The sequence below is a fragment of the Rhamphochromis longiceps genome, linkage group LG6, assembly GCF_057381845.1.
Source record: "Rhamphochromis longiceps isolate RC_006_pf linkage group LG6, R_longiceps_female_GT1.1, whole genome shotgun sequence".
In the NCBI taxonomy this organism is placed as follows: domain Eukaryota; kingdom Metazoa; phylum Chordata; class Actinopteri; order Cichliformes; family Cichlidae; genus Rhamphochromis; species Rhamphochromis longiceps.
The window spans coordinates 42946207-42959431 of record NC_140562.1 but is presented as its reverse complement, the minus strand read 5'-3'; the positions used below and the strand labels follow the sequence as shown (position 1 = coordinate 42959431).

The window sequence follows — 13225 nt, the reverse complement described above, 5'->3', positions numbered from 1 at the left end:
CTGTTGGCAATTGCTACCTGACTCTCAGAGTCACATTTCAACAGTCGCAGCGACAGAAAACTGCATCACACCCATAGTTTTTAGAACCTGTATAACATTAAGTATATGACGTGTGATTGTTACCCAAATTACTCCAGCACATTTCCCAGACAGAATATGGCTAGCCCAGTGGACGACACCTATTTAAGTTGTGGAATAAATATGCCTATAGAGGGTGGCCATGGTAAGTGTGTGTATTACTTAGGCCCAGACCGTGCCCATGTGGCTAGCAGGGGTCTAGCCTAATGCCTGAACTGCCTGAACAGCTGCATATGCTTGGTTTTCTCATGGTGTCTTACAGAGTCCACTGAAGGAAGTCTTTGAATTATACAGAGTCCATATAAGCCTATGGACACATGGAGTTCATATGGACTCTTACATATGAAATATGTAAGACAGAGAGATGAAAGAGAACAGTTGGTTACATTGTAACCCAGATTCTCAGAGTGAAGAGACTATCTCTCCAGTTCCAACCTGCTCAGAAAGGTCTTCAAGCCAAGGTTAACCTATGTGGCTTATATAGCCACAGTGGCAATTAGTTCGTGGCCACCAGCATGTGTCTTAAACAGTATCCACATCATGTACGCACCAACACGAGCTTTAGCATCCATCAAGTAGCGGCCACAGGTATAAACTGTCTCCTCCTTTACTAGTTCATGAAACCCCTTCAGGTCGCTGTATGCCTGATAATAAGAAAGAAAGCAATAATGTAATAATAACCTTATAACCAATGTAATGAAACAGACAATATCAGTATATACATACACATACACATATATATATGAAAAGTTCTTATACAACTGCACCTCTTGTAGTTGTTTGATCTTACTGTCCTGGAATTCCTGCAGTGTGTATGCATACTTTTTCTTCACGTGACAGAAGCCTGTTTCAATAAGTTGGCAGCACATTTTCCTAATATCCATCAGTGCAGGACTTAGATTCTGATTAACATAGACAAATGTAAAGAACATGATAAAAGAACCACACTTTTATTAAAATCTGTATAATTCAAAGACTTTCTCTCTCTGAAAATATTTAGAGCTCACTAAAAACAGACTTCAGTTTGTACATACACATACCGGGATGACAATAAACAAATTTTTTTGTAGTGACTCCCTGGCCAAAGTCATCTTGTTGGCACGAACATTTCTGTGCCAGACATAGAAAGGTTTCCATAGTCTGTAGCGTGCAAAGAAGGGGATGCATCGCAGCTTGCATACGTTCTTTTCCCAGTGCTTCACAATTAGCAATCCTGCATCATCACCATCAGACTCCGAAATCACAGTTTGACTGTCAGTCAAAACAAAGTCAGTACTGTGGTACTCATTAAGTTGAGATTTGGAAGTATAGTCCCGCTGTATATAACTCTTAATGGGAAGCCTTGGGAGAGGGGGGGTTGACATCACACCCTTTAAGGGCTGAGGAAAGAAGAGAGAAGTTAAGTTTTCCAGTTATAGTGGCAATTATGACAGAAAATTGCTTTAGACATATTTTGGAACTACCTATTCACTGTACACTATAGATATTGTTTACTGATGTACTACAGCACTATATTGCTTTTTAATGTAAAATATGCTACCATTATTACAAATTCCTCAAACAAGCTTTATTTGTCACCTACACAATCATACAGAGTACGATACGCAGTGAAATGTTTCGCGTCTGAGCTGCTGACAGGCTGCAGAAGTAGCCACACCATTCCAGGGCTTGGTTTTTAGCATGGGGGGGTCTAACCAGGATCCTTACTTAATGGATACTGGGTGGGAATCGAACTTCCGACTCCCACTCCAAAGGTGTGTAGTGTTACCGCTACATTATCAAGCTGCCTGAATATGTCAAGGGACCTCTTTTATGATACAGTATTTACTTTAACTAACTTTAACTTATAAATACTAGACTAGAGTACTTTCTGTACTGTGTGTGCAATGCTTGCGACATCAGACAAGGGCTGGTCACACAATATTTTAAAGGGCAAGCTTTTTTAAAATCATACCTATTGACTTCTCATACCTGTTGGACATTTTTAGTGGATGGCAGAGGAGGTAGGTGGACAGCTTCATGGTGCCTTTGTTTCAGATCTTTTGGTGTGGATGACTGCTCAGAGGCTTTTAAGTGTTGGAGACTCGGTTTCTTAGGTCTCACAAGCCTCTTTGGCACAACCTACATTAAAGGTAAGCAAAAAACTGCATAAGCTCATAACAGTTTGATTCTTTTATGGATGTGAAAAGATTTATAACGATAGCTTGACTAACTTCCTAAAGAAAATGCAGTGTGAATGCTGAAAGCTGAATGGTTTGAGTTGAACTGCTGTAATTATTGAATTATTTAAGGAACATGTTGAAGCTGTTGAAATATACTAAATCATTCCAAAGTGCAGAACTGGTGAAAGCCAAAGTTTGCACACAAAAATGTAGAAGAATGAGTGTTAATATTTCATCTGGATTTGATTAAAAAAACTCAAAGCGTGTACTGCTAAATATATAAACACTGGCAGCCACCAGAATAACCCCTCAGCCTCCTAGTAGATGCAGCTATGACATACACCCTCAGTGACTTCCTTTTCAGTTATTGCATTCACATGATTTCATAAAATAGGGCATGTTTATGCCTTTATTGGATAGCTCAGCAGTGAAAACAAACTGGGGGACAGGAACGTGGGGAGACAGAGGGCGAAGACACCCATCAAAGGCCCAATGGTTGGACTTGTTCTTGCGCCACTACACTCTGGCTATGTGGAATATGGTCACCTGTGGCCCCTTGTGCAGACAATGCAATTCCAAAAAGTGAAGCAATGCATAGTTGGATACAGTTTTAGCCTAGAAACCAGGCAGAATGAATCCCTTAAACCCTTAATCCCAGGTGAATATTTGATAGTTTTGAGACGTTTACATTATCACTGTAAGAGGCACCTTCTAAAAAAACCCCCCCAAACAAACCAAACTAAATAAATTGTACAACACAGTATTAAGCAACAAATTGCCACAAATGCTGATGTAGCAAATATGATACAAATTAAAGCTCATAGTAGGCTTTTTTCATACATATTATCGTCTAATACCTGTTGGTCAGTGGCATCTTTAGAGGATGGCTGAGAAGTTAGGTCGATAACTTCACGGCGCCGTTGCTCCAGACTTTTAGATGACTGTGGCTCTGTGTACCAACCTGGAAAAATCATCTCTTCGCGAGCTTTTAAATGTAGAACACTGGGCTCGTTTCGTTTTACACATCTCTTCAACACACCCTACATTTAAGGAAAGCAAAAGACATGCAAAAGCCCCTATCATTTCATTTATTTTATGGATAAGCAAAAACTCCTATGGATGACACTGGGTATACAGTAAACTGGATCTCATACCATCTACCATTTGAACTTAATAAGCCAAGTCTCACCTGGGGATCTCTGAATGGAGGCTTTGGTGGGTCAGGGGGCTTCTGTAGTTCAGGAAGCTTTTGCAGCAGCTCTGTGACAGTATCAAGTAGAAACCAAACTTATTCCTAACATTTGCAAAAGAGGTTGACTACCCGAGACTTACTGGTTATATGTCACTCACTATAATTTTAAAGACATAAAGGCCTAGATGACCTCTAATTTCCTGTTTCTAAATTCAGATAGAAATCTTAGAAATGGTGTCTAACCAGATTCTTACTCTGGATGGCATTACCTGGGCTCCAGTAACACTGGGAGGAATCTTGAAGTTTTGACCAGGAAATGTCCTTCAATGTGCATATTAAGCAAATATGTAGGACTGCTTTCTTGCATTTACGCAAGATCCCTTTAATTAAAAACATTCTTGCTCAGGGTGATGCTGAAAAATTACTTCATGCATTTATTACTTCTAGGCTGAACTATTGTAATTAATTTGATGCGGAGACTCCCGCAACACTACACAAGCAAAAGTAATGAGAAACAACTTTATTCAGTGACCAACTGACCAACTGATTTTTTAACTACATTTTTCCATCATCTTCCTCTTTTAATGTTCCTGTACTTATATTTACTTTTAAATTTTATCTTTTTTTATTCTTTATATTAACTTATTTGCATCTTTCTGTGTAATTTTGAGTATGTATTACGTTAAGACATGTGGGGATTTTTTCCCTCCCCTTTTAATCTTTAATGGTTTAGTCCAGAATCGAAGGCTGTGACTTGGGCTGTGACTTAACTAAATGACCAATACCACCTCGTTAAATGTCAGTTGGTCAGCTGGTTTATTTGTGAAGGTTTAATTATCCATTTGAAATTGTTTTCTGTTTCCTGGCTTTTACTTAAACACAAACTGTTTTACATTTTACAATGACCCTCATGAATATGGAACGCCAGGACTGCCATAATGAATTAATTAAATACACCATTAAATAATTAATTAAATGTGGCAATAATTAATTAAAATTGGAATTAATTAATTAAATAAATAGTTATGACACATGTAATTAATTAATTATTGACACATTTAATTAATTATTTATGTATTTCACATTTTAATTAATTATTGACACATTTAATTAATTAATTATTGACACATTTAATTAATTATTTATGTATTTCACATTTTAATTAATTATTGACACATTTCATTAATTATTGACACATTTAATTAATTATTTAATGATATATTTATTTATTTCATTTTGGCAGTCCTGACGCCTGGCTCTCATCATGAAATAATTTTATCTGTCAGCCTCACCCATCAAACTCAGGGGGCGGGGTTAACGCTGATCGAGTCAAAACCATTGCTTTGGCCTGGTGGCCATTGTTTCTAGCACACAACAACCGGCATGTGGAAGCTAACAGAACTGAGCTTTGAAAAACCCTGTTTGTGTGTTACCAAATACCGTTTTAATATTTTTTTAACCGAGAATGTAGTGGTTTAATCTTCATGTGTCTGGTCGGTTTGTCAAGATACAGCCTCTTTGCAAAAGTGTTTCGATGATTTCGGAGATGTCTGCCCAGTCTCACGGCAAAGCGTGGGATAGACCCGCTCGCCTCGCAAGCAATCCCACCGACAAAGCGCAGGCCCCGGTACACAGCTGTAGTAACCCCCGCTGACTTCTTTTACTGAGGTTATATTTATCGATGTTTTATTTCCTGATGTTCTTATGTGTCCTACGTGTTTCAGTCGCCAATTCTGAATTATAACTAACATTAAAAACATGTTTAAGGAGGAGAGAGAGCAAATAAATCTGTTTAACATCTGATCTTTGGGTTTTTGTTCAGTAATCAGCGTGACCTGTGTATAAACACATAAAAGAGATAACGTTGGTGTTTCCGTCATGTAGTAACTGCTGGCTTTAACTGTACAAAGGTTGTTCGACACTATGAAACACATACAGACTTCATGATGTTCGGCTAATATTTTTATTGTGAATATTAATCATGCTGACCTCGCTCTGTACACCACGCAGCGAGGTCAGCATATCCACGATATCCTCAGCTCCATGAGTTAACACAAAGTTTCCCAGCTGACTATCTAACTGCCAACTATTCCAGAGACGTGAAAATATACAGCATAAAGAAAAGTGTAAGAGACTCAGCAGCAGATTAGAATAACAGTTATACATTTAATAAATCACCAAATGAATCCAAGAAACGAGCAAACCTGTTCCGACAATTTGAATTTGTATTCCCTCAGCTGCAGACTCGCTGCTGTTTAAATGTTTGAAAAGGAAGATTAGATATAAAAAACGTCAAACATAGACTCAGTCTGCCTTCACATTTGATATGAGGCCAGCACGTATAGTGGCCTCAGCAGGCTATTACTGAAATACACGTGCTATATCATAAACTATGATATAAACAGGGAGGTCCTATTAACATGTTTAGTTTTAAAGGACACCTTCCTGCCTTTAGTCTCATTCATGAGCAGTATTAGTTTTCTTCTAACATCCAGAAGTCTGCACGATGTGTTTCATAGTTTGTAACAAGCCTTTGACAGGTAAACATAACATGACCGAAAAAGCAAAAAAAAAGAAAAAAAAAGAGAGAGAGTGTTGACATAAGAAGAGAAAATTCTCTCAATTATGGAGACAGACAAATGGTTCATTTATGTTTGATGTGTGTTTATTCCTCCCTAAATATCGTCGGTGAAGTTCGCCATGCATGTCAGATTTTCCTGCGCATTTTTATACCTCTGCCAACAGAGAGAGAAAAAAAATCACATTCTAACAGACAGCTGGTGCTTAGAATACAGTTGAATAACTATTAAAAAACAGATGATATTTAGATGATAGTTCAGTCTAACACATGTACCAGTGAACCATTAAACGTCTGTGAAACTATGCAGTTATGAAACGTAACTTTAACCTCAGCCAAACCGATTTGCTCAGTTGTAAATAAAACAGCGAAGTAAACGTGACCCGACAGACAGAACCTGAGTGAATGAAGTCCAGCGTTTAACCACTGAGAGCTAAAACTCAGCTGAGGTTTGAAAGCTGTGTGCCGGTGATTGGACATCAGCCGCTGATAAAGCTGTTCGCCTATAAAGTGCTCTGTAAGGAAACGAGCTCCAGCAGCTCTGCGCTCGGGGAAAACACTATATTTACTTATCTTGTGCAGAAAAATGCGCTGACATTGCGTTATATCGAGCACCGGCTGCCCAGTTAAACTGTGACTATCACCAGGTAACTAGGCGTGTTTCTTGAATTAGCAGCAGGTGTTAAACAGCTGACAGATGAGGAGGAGGATGCATGCAGGTAAACTGAGGGTCTGTTGAGCTGATCGCTGGTTTCGTGAGAAAAATGTCAGCTCGTTCTTTATGTTACAGAAGCACAGAGACACAAGACCAGGCGGAAAGAGACGATCGTTCGGTGAAAATGAGAATCTGCGAATGCAACATGTGGAACACGGAGAGTGGAATATGTAAACAAACCGGTTAACGTAACCCCCTCGGTGCACTCTGCATGCTAACTGTTAGCAGAGCTAGTGAAATCTCTGAAAACATCTGAGCACTTTTGCAAACATGTTCTATGTTGACAACCTGACCAGACATACGTCGCGACATTCGCGGCTAAAACACTGTTAAAAGTGTAGCTGGTGACAGAAAAACGGGGTATTTTAAAACTACACCACCACCATTGCTGCTTGTGATTTGATCTGCATTCTGGGATAACTGGCTGCCCCAAGTCTACACAAGCAATCGATTTTCTAGGATCGACCTGTTTTGACTTACTTTGCACGGCAACCAATCAAATGTTAGAGAAGCTGCATGGGCAGCGTTAACCCCGCCCCCTGAGTTTGATGGGTGAGGCTGACAGATAAAATTATTTCATGACGAGAGCCAGGCGTCAGGACTGCCAAAATGAAATAAATAAATATATCATTAAATAATTAATTAAATGTGTCAATAATTAATGAAATGTGTCAATAATTAATTAAAATGTGAAATACATAAATAATTAATGAAATGTGTCAATAATTAATTAATTACATGTGTCAATAATTAATTAAAATGTGAAATACATAAATAATTAATTAAATGTGTCAATAATTAATTAATTACATGTGTCATAACTATTTATTTAATTAATTAATTCCAATTTTAATTAATTATTGCCACATTTAATTAATTATTTAATGGTGTATTTAATTAATTCATTATGGCAGTCCTGGCGTTCCATACATGAAGGCTACAAGCCGAAATGTGTTGGTCACTTAATAAAGTTGTTTCTCATTACTTTTAAGTGTTGCTGGAGTCTCTGCGTCATTAGATCCTTATCTTCTCCATGCAGTAGGTGTAGTTGTGCCAGAAATATTTGTTACTATTGTAATTCATTAACTAAAAGCTTTGAAACCCCTTCAGTTGATCCAAAATGCTATAGTGAGAGTACTGACAGGCACTAGAGAGATTAAGCATATTTCTCCTGCATTAGCTTCTCTTCATTGGCTCCCTGTTAAATTGAGAATTTAATTTAAACTCCTTCTGATCACATACAAGGTCTTGAATAATCACGCCCTATCTTATCTTAAAGACATCATAGGACCATAGGACTTTGCTGTCAGACTGGTTGTTTACTTGTAGGTTTCTAGGATATTTAAAAGTAAAACAGGAGACTAGCCTTTTAGACCTTTAAGGCTTTTAGACCCTTTTATTATGGAACCAGCTCCCAGTTTGGATTCAGGACACAGACACCCTCTTTACTCTTAAGATTAGACTTAAAAACTGTAATTTATTTTTGCAATGCATATGTTTAGCGCTGGATCATGTGACCCTGAAGCCTGCTTAGTTATACTGCAATAGACCAAGGCTGCTGGGGGCTTCCTACAATGCACTTAGTGTTTCTTCTTCATTCACCTTATTTAAATACATCACTCTGCATTTATTCATTGGTTATTATTGTCTCTCTTCCACAGCCCGTGTTTTGTCCTGTCTCACTCCCCACACTCTCACACTCTTGATGGCTGCCCCTCCCTGAGCCTGGTCATGCCGGAGGTTTCTTCCTGTTAAATGGGGAGTTTACCTTCCTACTGTCGCCAAGTGTTTGCGCTCAAGGATTCGTCTGATTGTTGGGGTTTTCTCTGTACAATATACAGCGTCTTGAGGCGACGGTTGTTGTGATTTGGCGCTGTATGAACACAAATGAACAGAATAATGGATGTACCCACCTGGGGAGCCACTAGCACTTCTTTGGGCAGGGAGGATCGGCTGCGCGCCCCTCGCAGTTGAGTCCATATTCTCGTCCCTGAGAGAGTAAAAGGACAAGAGGACAGGAAGTGCAAAAAGCAAGTGCACAGTGTGATGCAACTAGCTAAAGTCACGTACTTAAAACGCTGGAAAACGTCGAAGCGAACTGACAGTTGGCCTGTACTGAACCTACCGTTAAGTTAGAAAACGTTTTCAACTTCGTTGATGCCTGATGACAGTGTTGTGATTGCAGTCACCTTGTATTTAAGCAGGCTATCGAATCAAATATTCAGCACCAGAATATCTTATTGTTCTCTCAAAATAATAATTAAACTGCCTTAGTGTTTAGAGCTTTGTCAAACTAGCTACAAAGCGCTGTACCGTCACCGAATGAGGTTTACGGTCTCCTAGCAACAAAATTATTTCCCAGCATGCAACGCAGCCTAACGTCCCTTGTTTGGCATTTTACTACAAACACACCCCTCGAGTGAAAGTGGTCTATATGCAGTTATTGCAAGCATCCGTGTAATTTGTATGAGACTACAGGGTGTCAGCGCTCCACACGTTCATCTTCTTCCACAGCTGAGCAAAACAAAAGAGTTTCATCCCCTTAACAGGCATATAACAGCTAAGAGTTAAATGAAATATACAGTAAAAGGCAGTAAAAACAACGTTTATGTCCCATTATGTCTGGCAAAATTTGGAAAACGGAATTCAACGGAATATAAATATCCTAATTTATTACGCAAAATGTAATTGGAATTGAGGTGTCCTTCTTATCATACTGACATCATGAGACTATTGTACTAGTCCTTTACAGGGATCATCTGCTGGCAGCTTGTCATACTGCATATGTCAGTTAGATATACACTGAGTAAACCACAAATATCTCAGTGTTAAACCTTTTACTTTTTTTTAAAGCATCTAAAAGTACTAAGGGACATATGGTGGAATTATAATTTTCCATTACCACAAATATAATTATTTTCCCAGACTGTTGTTCATAGATGCAAGCTTTGCATTTCACAATCATCAGTGAATCTTCACAATATCAGTGCAATTCATTCGTTTCTAAACGAACTCAGTTTGTTTCAGTTCTAGGTTCATTCTATACATATTTACTAAGCACAGGACATATTATTCTTATATATGCATTATGTGAAAAAAAAATCATTTAAAAAAATCATAAAATATCATTTTAGAGCTCATATAATCGAAAGCATCTGCCGAACCCTTAAAATAATAGCTGTGCAGTTATTTAAAGTTTGGATCTCGACATAGGAGAAACCAAACAGCCACTCCATCACATTTTACATTACTCAGAAATACTCTCCTTGTTATTCAAACATCCAACTCTTAACTCATAAAACGATATGTTCTACACATCGAAATAAAGACATCATATAATTAATAATTAGGATATCATAAATGCAGCTGACATCACTAATGTGTCCAATGTTTTGGCATTTCCATTGTCTTTAAGGGAACTCAATACAAGGATCTGACACAAATAATATACATTCAAATGATAATGAAATAGCCCTTTAAACTGAACTTTAAGTACAAGATAAGCAGTCACTTACATGGTTTTCTCTGTTCATCAAAAACACTTCATTTTATTAGAAAGAAATATCATTTTCTATTCTCCAAAACAAAAGTTTAAGGTTTTGGAATGGGACTAGGGTTTCAATCATAATCAGTGATGATCTACTTTGGTACACTGGTCCAAGCTTGGTCTCTTGTTTTGTTTTTTTTAAAGACAAAACCCCCCCGCATGGCATAATCACATGGCTTAGTGTAGGAGCTTGAAGGGGAATTTTATCAACTTTGGAAATGGACAATTTTCATTTTCAAAGTTCAGTGGTTCTTTCAATGGTTTTGGGACTGTTTCTCATTGAGCTGTTGCTAGGTAGATTAGAAATTGTTGAGATTTTAAGGAACCAATTAAATGCATTTTCTAGATGTTCAAATTTACTCCTTCACTGTAGTTGTATATTAGAAATATCTGTACTTTCATTTGTTTCCTCCACATTTTCAGTTGCTTTGATGCGTTCTCGTTGTATGTGATATGTGAGTTTTCTCCTCTTGAAGCAGCCCAACTTGAGAGAGACGAAAGAAAAAAAGAATCATTAGACCAGATAGTAAAACCATTATTTCAATATGCTTAATCAAGTTACACTTAAATTAACATAAAGATAAAAGTCTTTAAGTCTCACCTTAAACAGCACGACTGTGATTACAATCAGGAGCACGAGTCCTAAACTAACTCCAGTTGAAATAATCAGCAGTTTATTTGGAGGGATAATGAAATCAAACTGAACTTCAATCTGTTGCCAGAGAAAACAGAAAAGAAATCTAAGTGCTACCCAACTCTTTTTAATGTTGACCCATCTAGTAGTATTATTTGAATGAGTGAAGACTGCAGGTACCCTTCTCATTGGAAACTGGAACGGCGTAAAATCGTCTTTTTTCTGTGGGTCATAAATATAATAAATTAGGTTTACTGAAAAAGCAATGACAGAAATATGTTGTGGTCAAACTTAGACATACCTTTTGTTTAAGAGATTCCAACACAAACCGATCCTTGTTATAGCCAACATGTATAGAACTTACAAATTTTACATTTCCACTGTCTCCAGTGTATTTTTTGAGAAAAGGAAGATTCTGTAAGTTAAGATCAGATTAACAAGATTTTCTATATTTAATATAAAAATGTATATGTGGAGTATATTTTGTCTGCATATTTAGTTATTACATACGGCTGGCTTCTGTTCAAGGTCTCGGAAATTTGCTTTTCCCAACAGGGTAAACTCAGCGGCTGAATATTTCTCCAAATTGAAACTTTTGCAGACCATGGTTATGCACTTATTTTCTAGTAAGCAATCCTGTAATGGAACCAGAGGTTTAGTTTTTTAAGAGAGACCTATTAGGCTTTTCCTGACTTTCTGTCATACACTCACTGGCCACATTTTTAGTTACATCTGTTCAACTACTTTTTAACACATATATCTAATCAGCCAATCAAATGGCACGCAATACATTGCATTTAGACATGTAAACTTTGTCAAGATTACCTGATTGCGTTCAATCTAAGCATTAGATTTGGGATTATTTATGTGATTTGTGTGACTTTAAATAAAATATAAGAGGTATAATAAGATGCAAGCCATCAATCCCAACCATCCTACCTGTCACCGGATACCAAGCTAGATTAAGAGGTGGGCACAGGAGGAGACCGATGGTTTATGACAAATTTTGGCTTTGTATTATGTTCCTGGAACCTTCTGATTATGATAAAAGTTAGCTTAAGTAAGAAAATTAGCTAAAATGGCTTATTTAAGAGAGAGCCTCGATTGAAAGGCTACAGCAAGGTCCACTGTAAGAAAATGATGTCATTATTCTGAACTGTGAACAATGCAGAGTGATTCCAGTAGAGTACAAGCATAAAAACACAGAAACAAACACAACAGGTTACGCTTATGATTTGACAATGTTGTGAAAGTTTAAGCATATAGTCAATATACAAGCAATATTTTTTATGTGAAATCCGTTGTACTTACCTCAGACGTCTGGTTAGTAGTGGCTGTGCACTGCGTTTTGTTCTTAAAGAGACAGAGTATGGTAAGCTTTAAGGCTCTATATTTTCATATCCAGCACCAGTATGACTGAGAAATGTTCTGGCAGACACAAAGTTACCTCCTTGACAAAGACTTCATAGCTTTTTATTTCAAAGTTATGCTCCAGTTCAGTTGGGAAGAACATGGTAACATTGACAGGAAAATCCTTAAAACCAAAGTTATCTATCTGTAAATTGGTAGAGAGAGAATGGTCATTTTAAATACATACATTTTTTGTATATTTTAGTTTATGTATGAATATCAAAATATTGATACCACCCTCCCATCTGCCAGCTACAGTCAGTAAGTGTAGCTTAACATTTACTTGAACCTATCGATATTGTTTTGGGACCACTGTCCAAAGTAAATGTTGGTATTTTTATTGATCCAGTGAAATGATCACTCGGTCCAGCGCAGAAGGCCGCACCAACAACAAGCTGAATTACCTTCTTTCTGCTAATATTTTTTTATCTCTTTATAAACTGCTACTGTCAAGAGAACACATGGCAATCCGGTTGTTCAGTCTGACGTCACTAGCCGTGTCTGGACCTAAACTCCGCTGCAGGTCCATATATCAAACGATCACTATGGCATTACTGAGAGTTGAAAAACTGTCTAAAGTCTTTCATCTTTAATAAAATGATCAGCGTTCTGCTCTACCAGGTGTAACAATTGAGTTTAACATCCAGGCATCCATGAAAACGGAATTTATGACATTTAACGGAGTTAGAAGTTAGCAGGGAGTTAGCTCGCTAGCTTCTATCTAAATACAATATAGCATGTCCTGACTGCGGGGTTTTGGAAACAAATTAAAACGTACAGCTCTGATATCACTTCCAGCATAAATGAAGACAGAAAACTAAACAGCAGTGACGTTTGTAGGGTTACTGAAGTTGGGCTAGCTGCTATATAATGATGTGCTACGTGACCGCTAGCGACACAGCTATGTTA

At 37.6% G+C, this 13225-nt stretch overlaps 2 protein-coding genes across 6 annotated transcripts in view; both read right to left on the bottom strand.

Moving 5' to 3' along the window:
• dnah6 (dynein, axonemal, heavy chain 6) overlaps window positions 1-9356 on the bottom strand; it is a 55984-nt gene extending 46628 nt beyond the window's left edge. Inside the window, exons 1-8 of the mRNA XM_085410836.1 lie at window positions 8851-9356; window positions 8639-8715; window positions 3430-3500; window positions 3098-3280; window positions 2050-2199; window positions 1119-1457; window positions 846-980; window positions 629-722 (exon numbers count right to left, since the gene is read on the bottom strand). Coding sequence (XP_085266962.1) covers window positions 629-722; window positions 846-980; window positions 1119-1457; window positions 2050-2199; window positions 3098-3280; window positions 3430-3500; window positions 8639-8705 — 1039 coding nt within the window. The 5' untranslated portion in view covers window positions 8706-8715; window positions 8851-9356. The remainder of the gene's footprint in view (window positions 1-628; window positions 723-845; window positions 981-1118; window positions 1458-2049; window positions 2200-3097; window positions 3281-3429; window positions 3501-8638; window positions 8716-8850) is intronic.
• Window positions 9357-9590: 234 nt separating this feature from the next.
• Window positions 9591-13225, bottom strand: part of LOC146668814 (integrin alpha-L-like) — a 29532-nt gene continuing 25897 nt past the window's right edge. Inside the window, exons 22-28 of one of the 5 annotated variants that reach the window (XM_085410842.1) lie at window positions 12354-12461; window positions 12218-12259; window positions 11417-11542; window positions 11208-11321; window positions 11087-11128; window positions 10874-10984; window positions 9591-10756 (exon numbers count right to left, since the gene is read on the bottom strand). In XM_085410842.1, the coding sequence (XP_085266968.1) occupies window positions 10637-10756; window positions 10874-10984; window positions 11087-11128; window positions 11208-11321; window positions 11417-11542; window positions 12218-12259; window positions 12354-12461 (663 nt within the window). In that variant the 3' untranslated portion in view covers window positions 9591-10636. Of the gene's footprint in view, window positions 10757-10873; window positions 10985-11086; window positions 11543-12217; window positions 12260-12353; window positions 12462-13225 lie in introns of those variants that run through there. The other 4 variants (XM_085410838.1, XM_085410840.1, XM_085410839.1 and 1 more) reach the window with 4 other exon arrangements.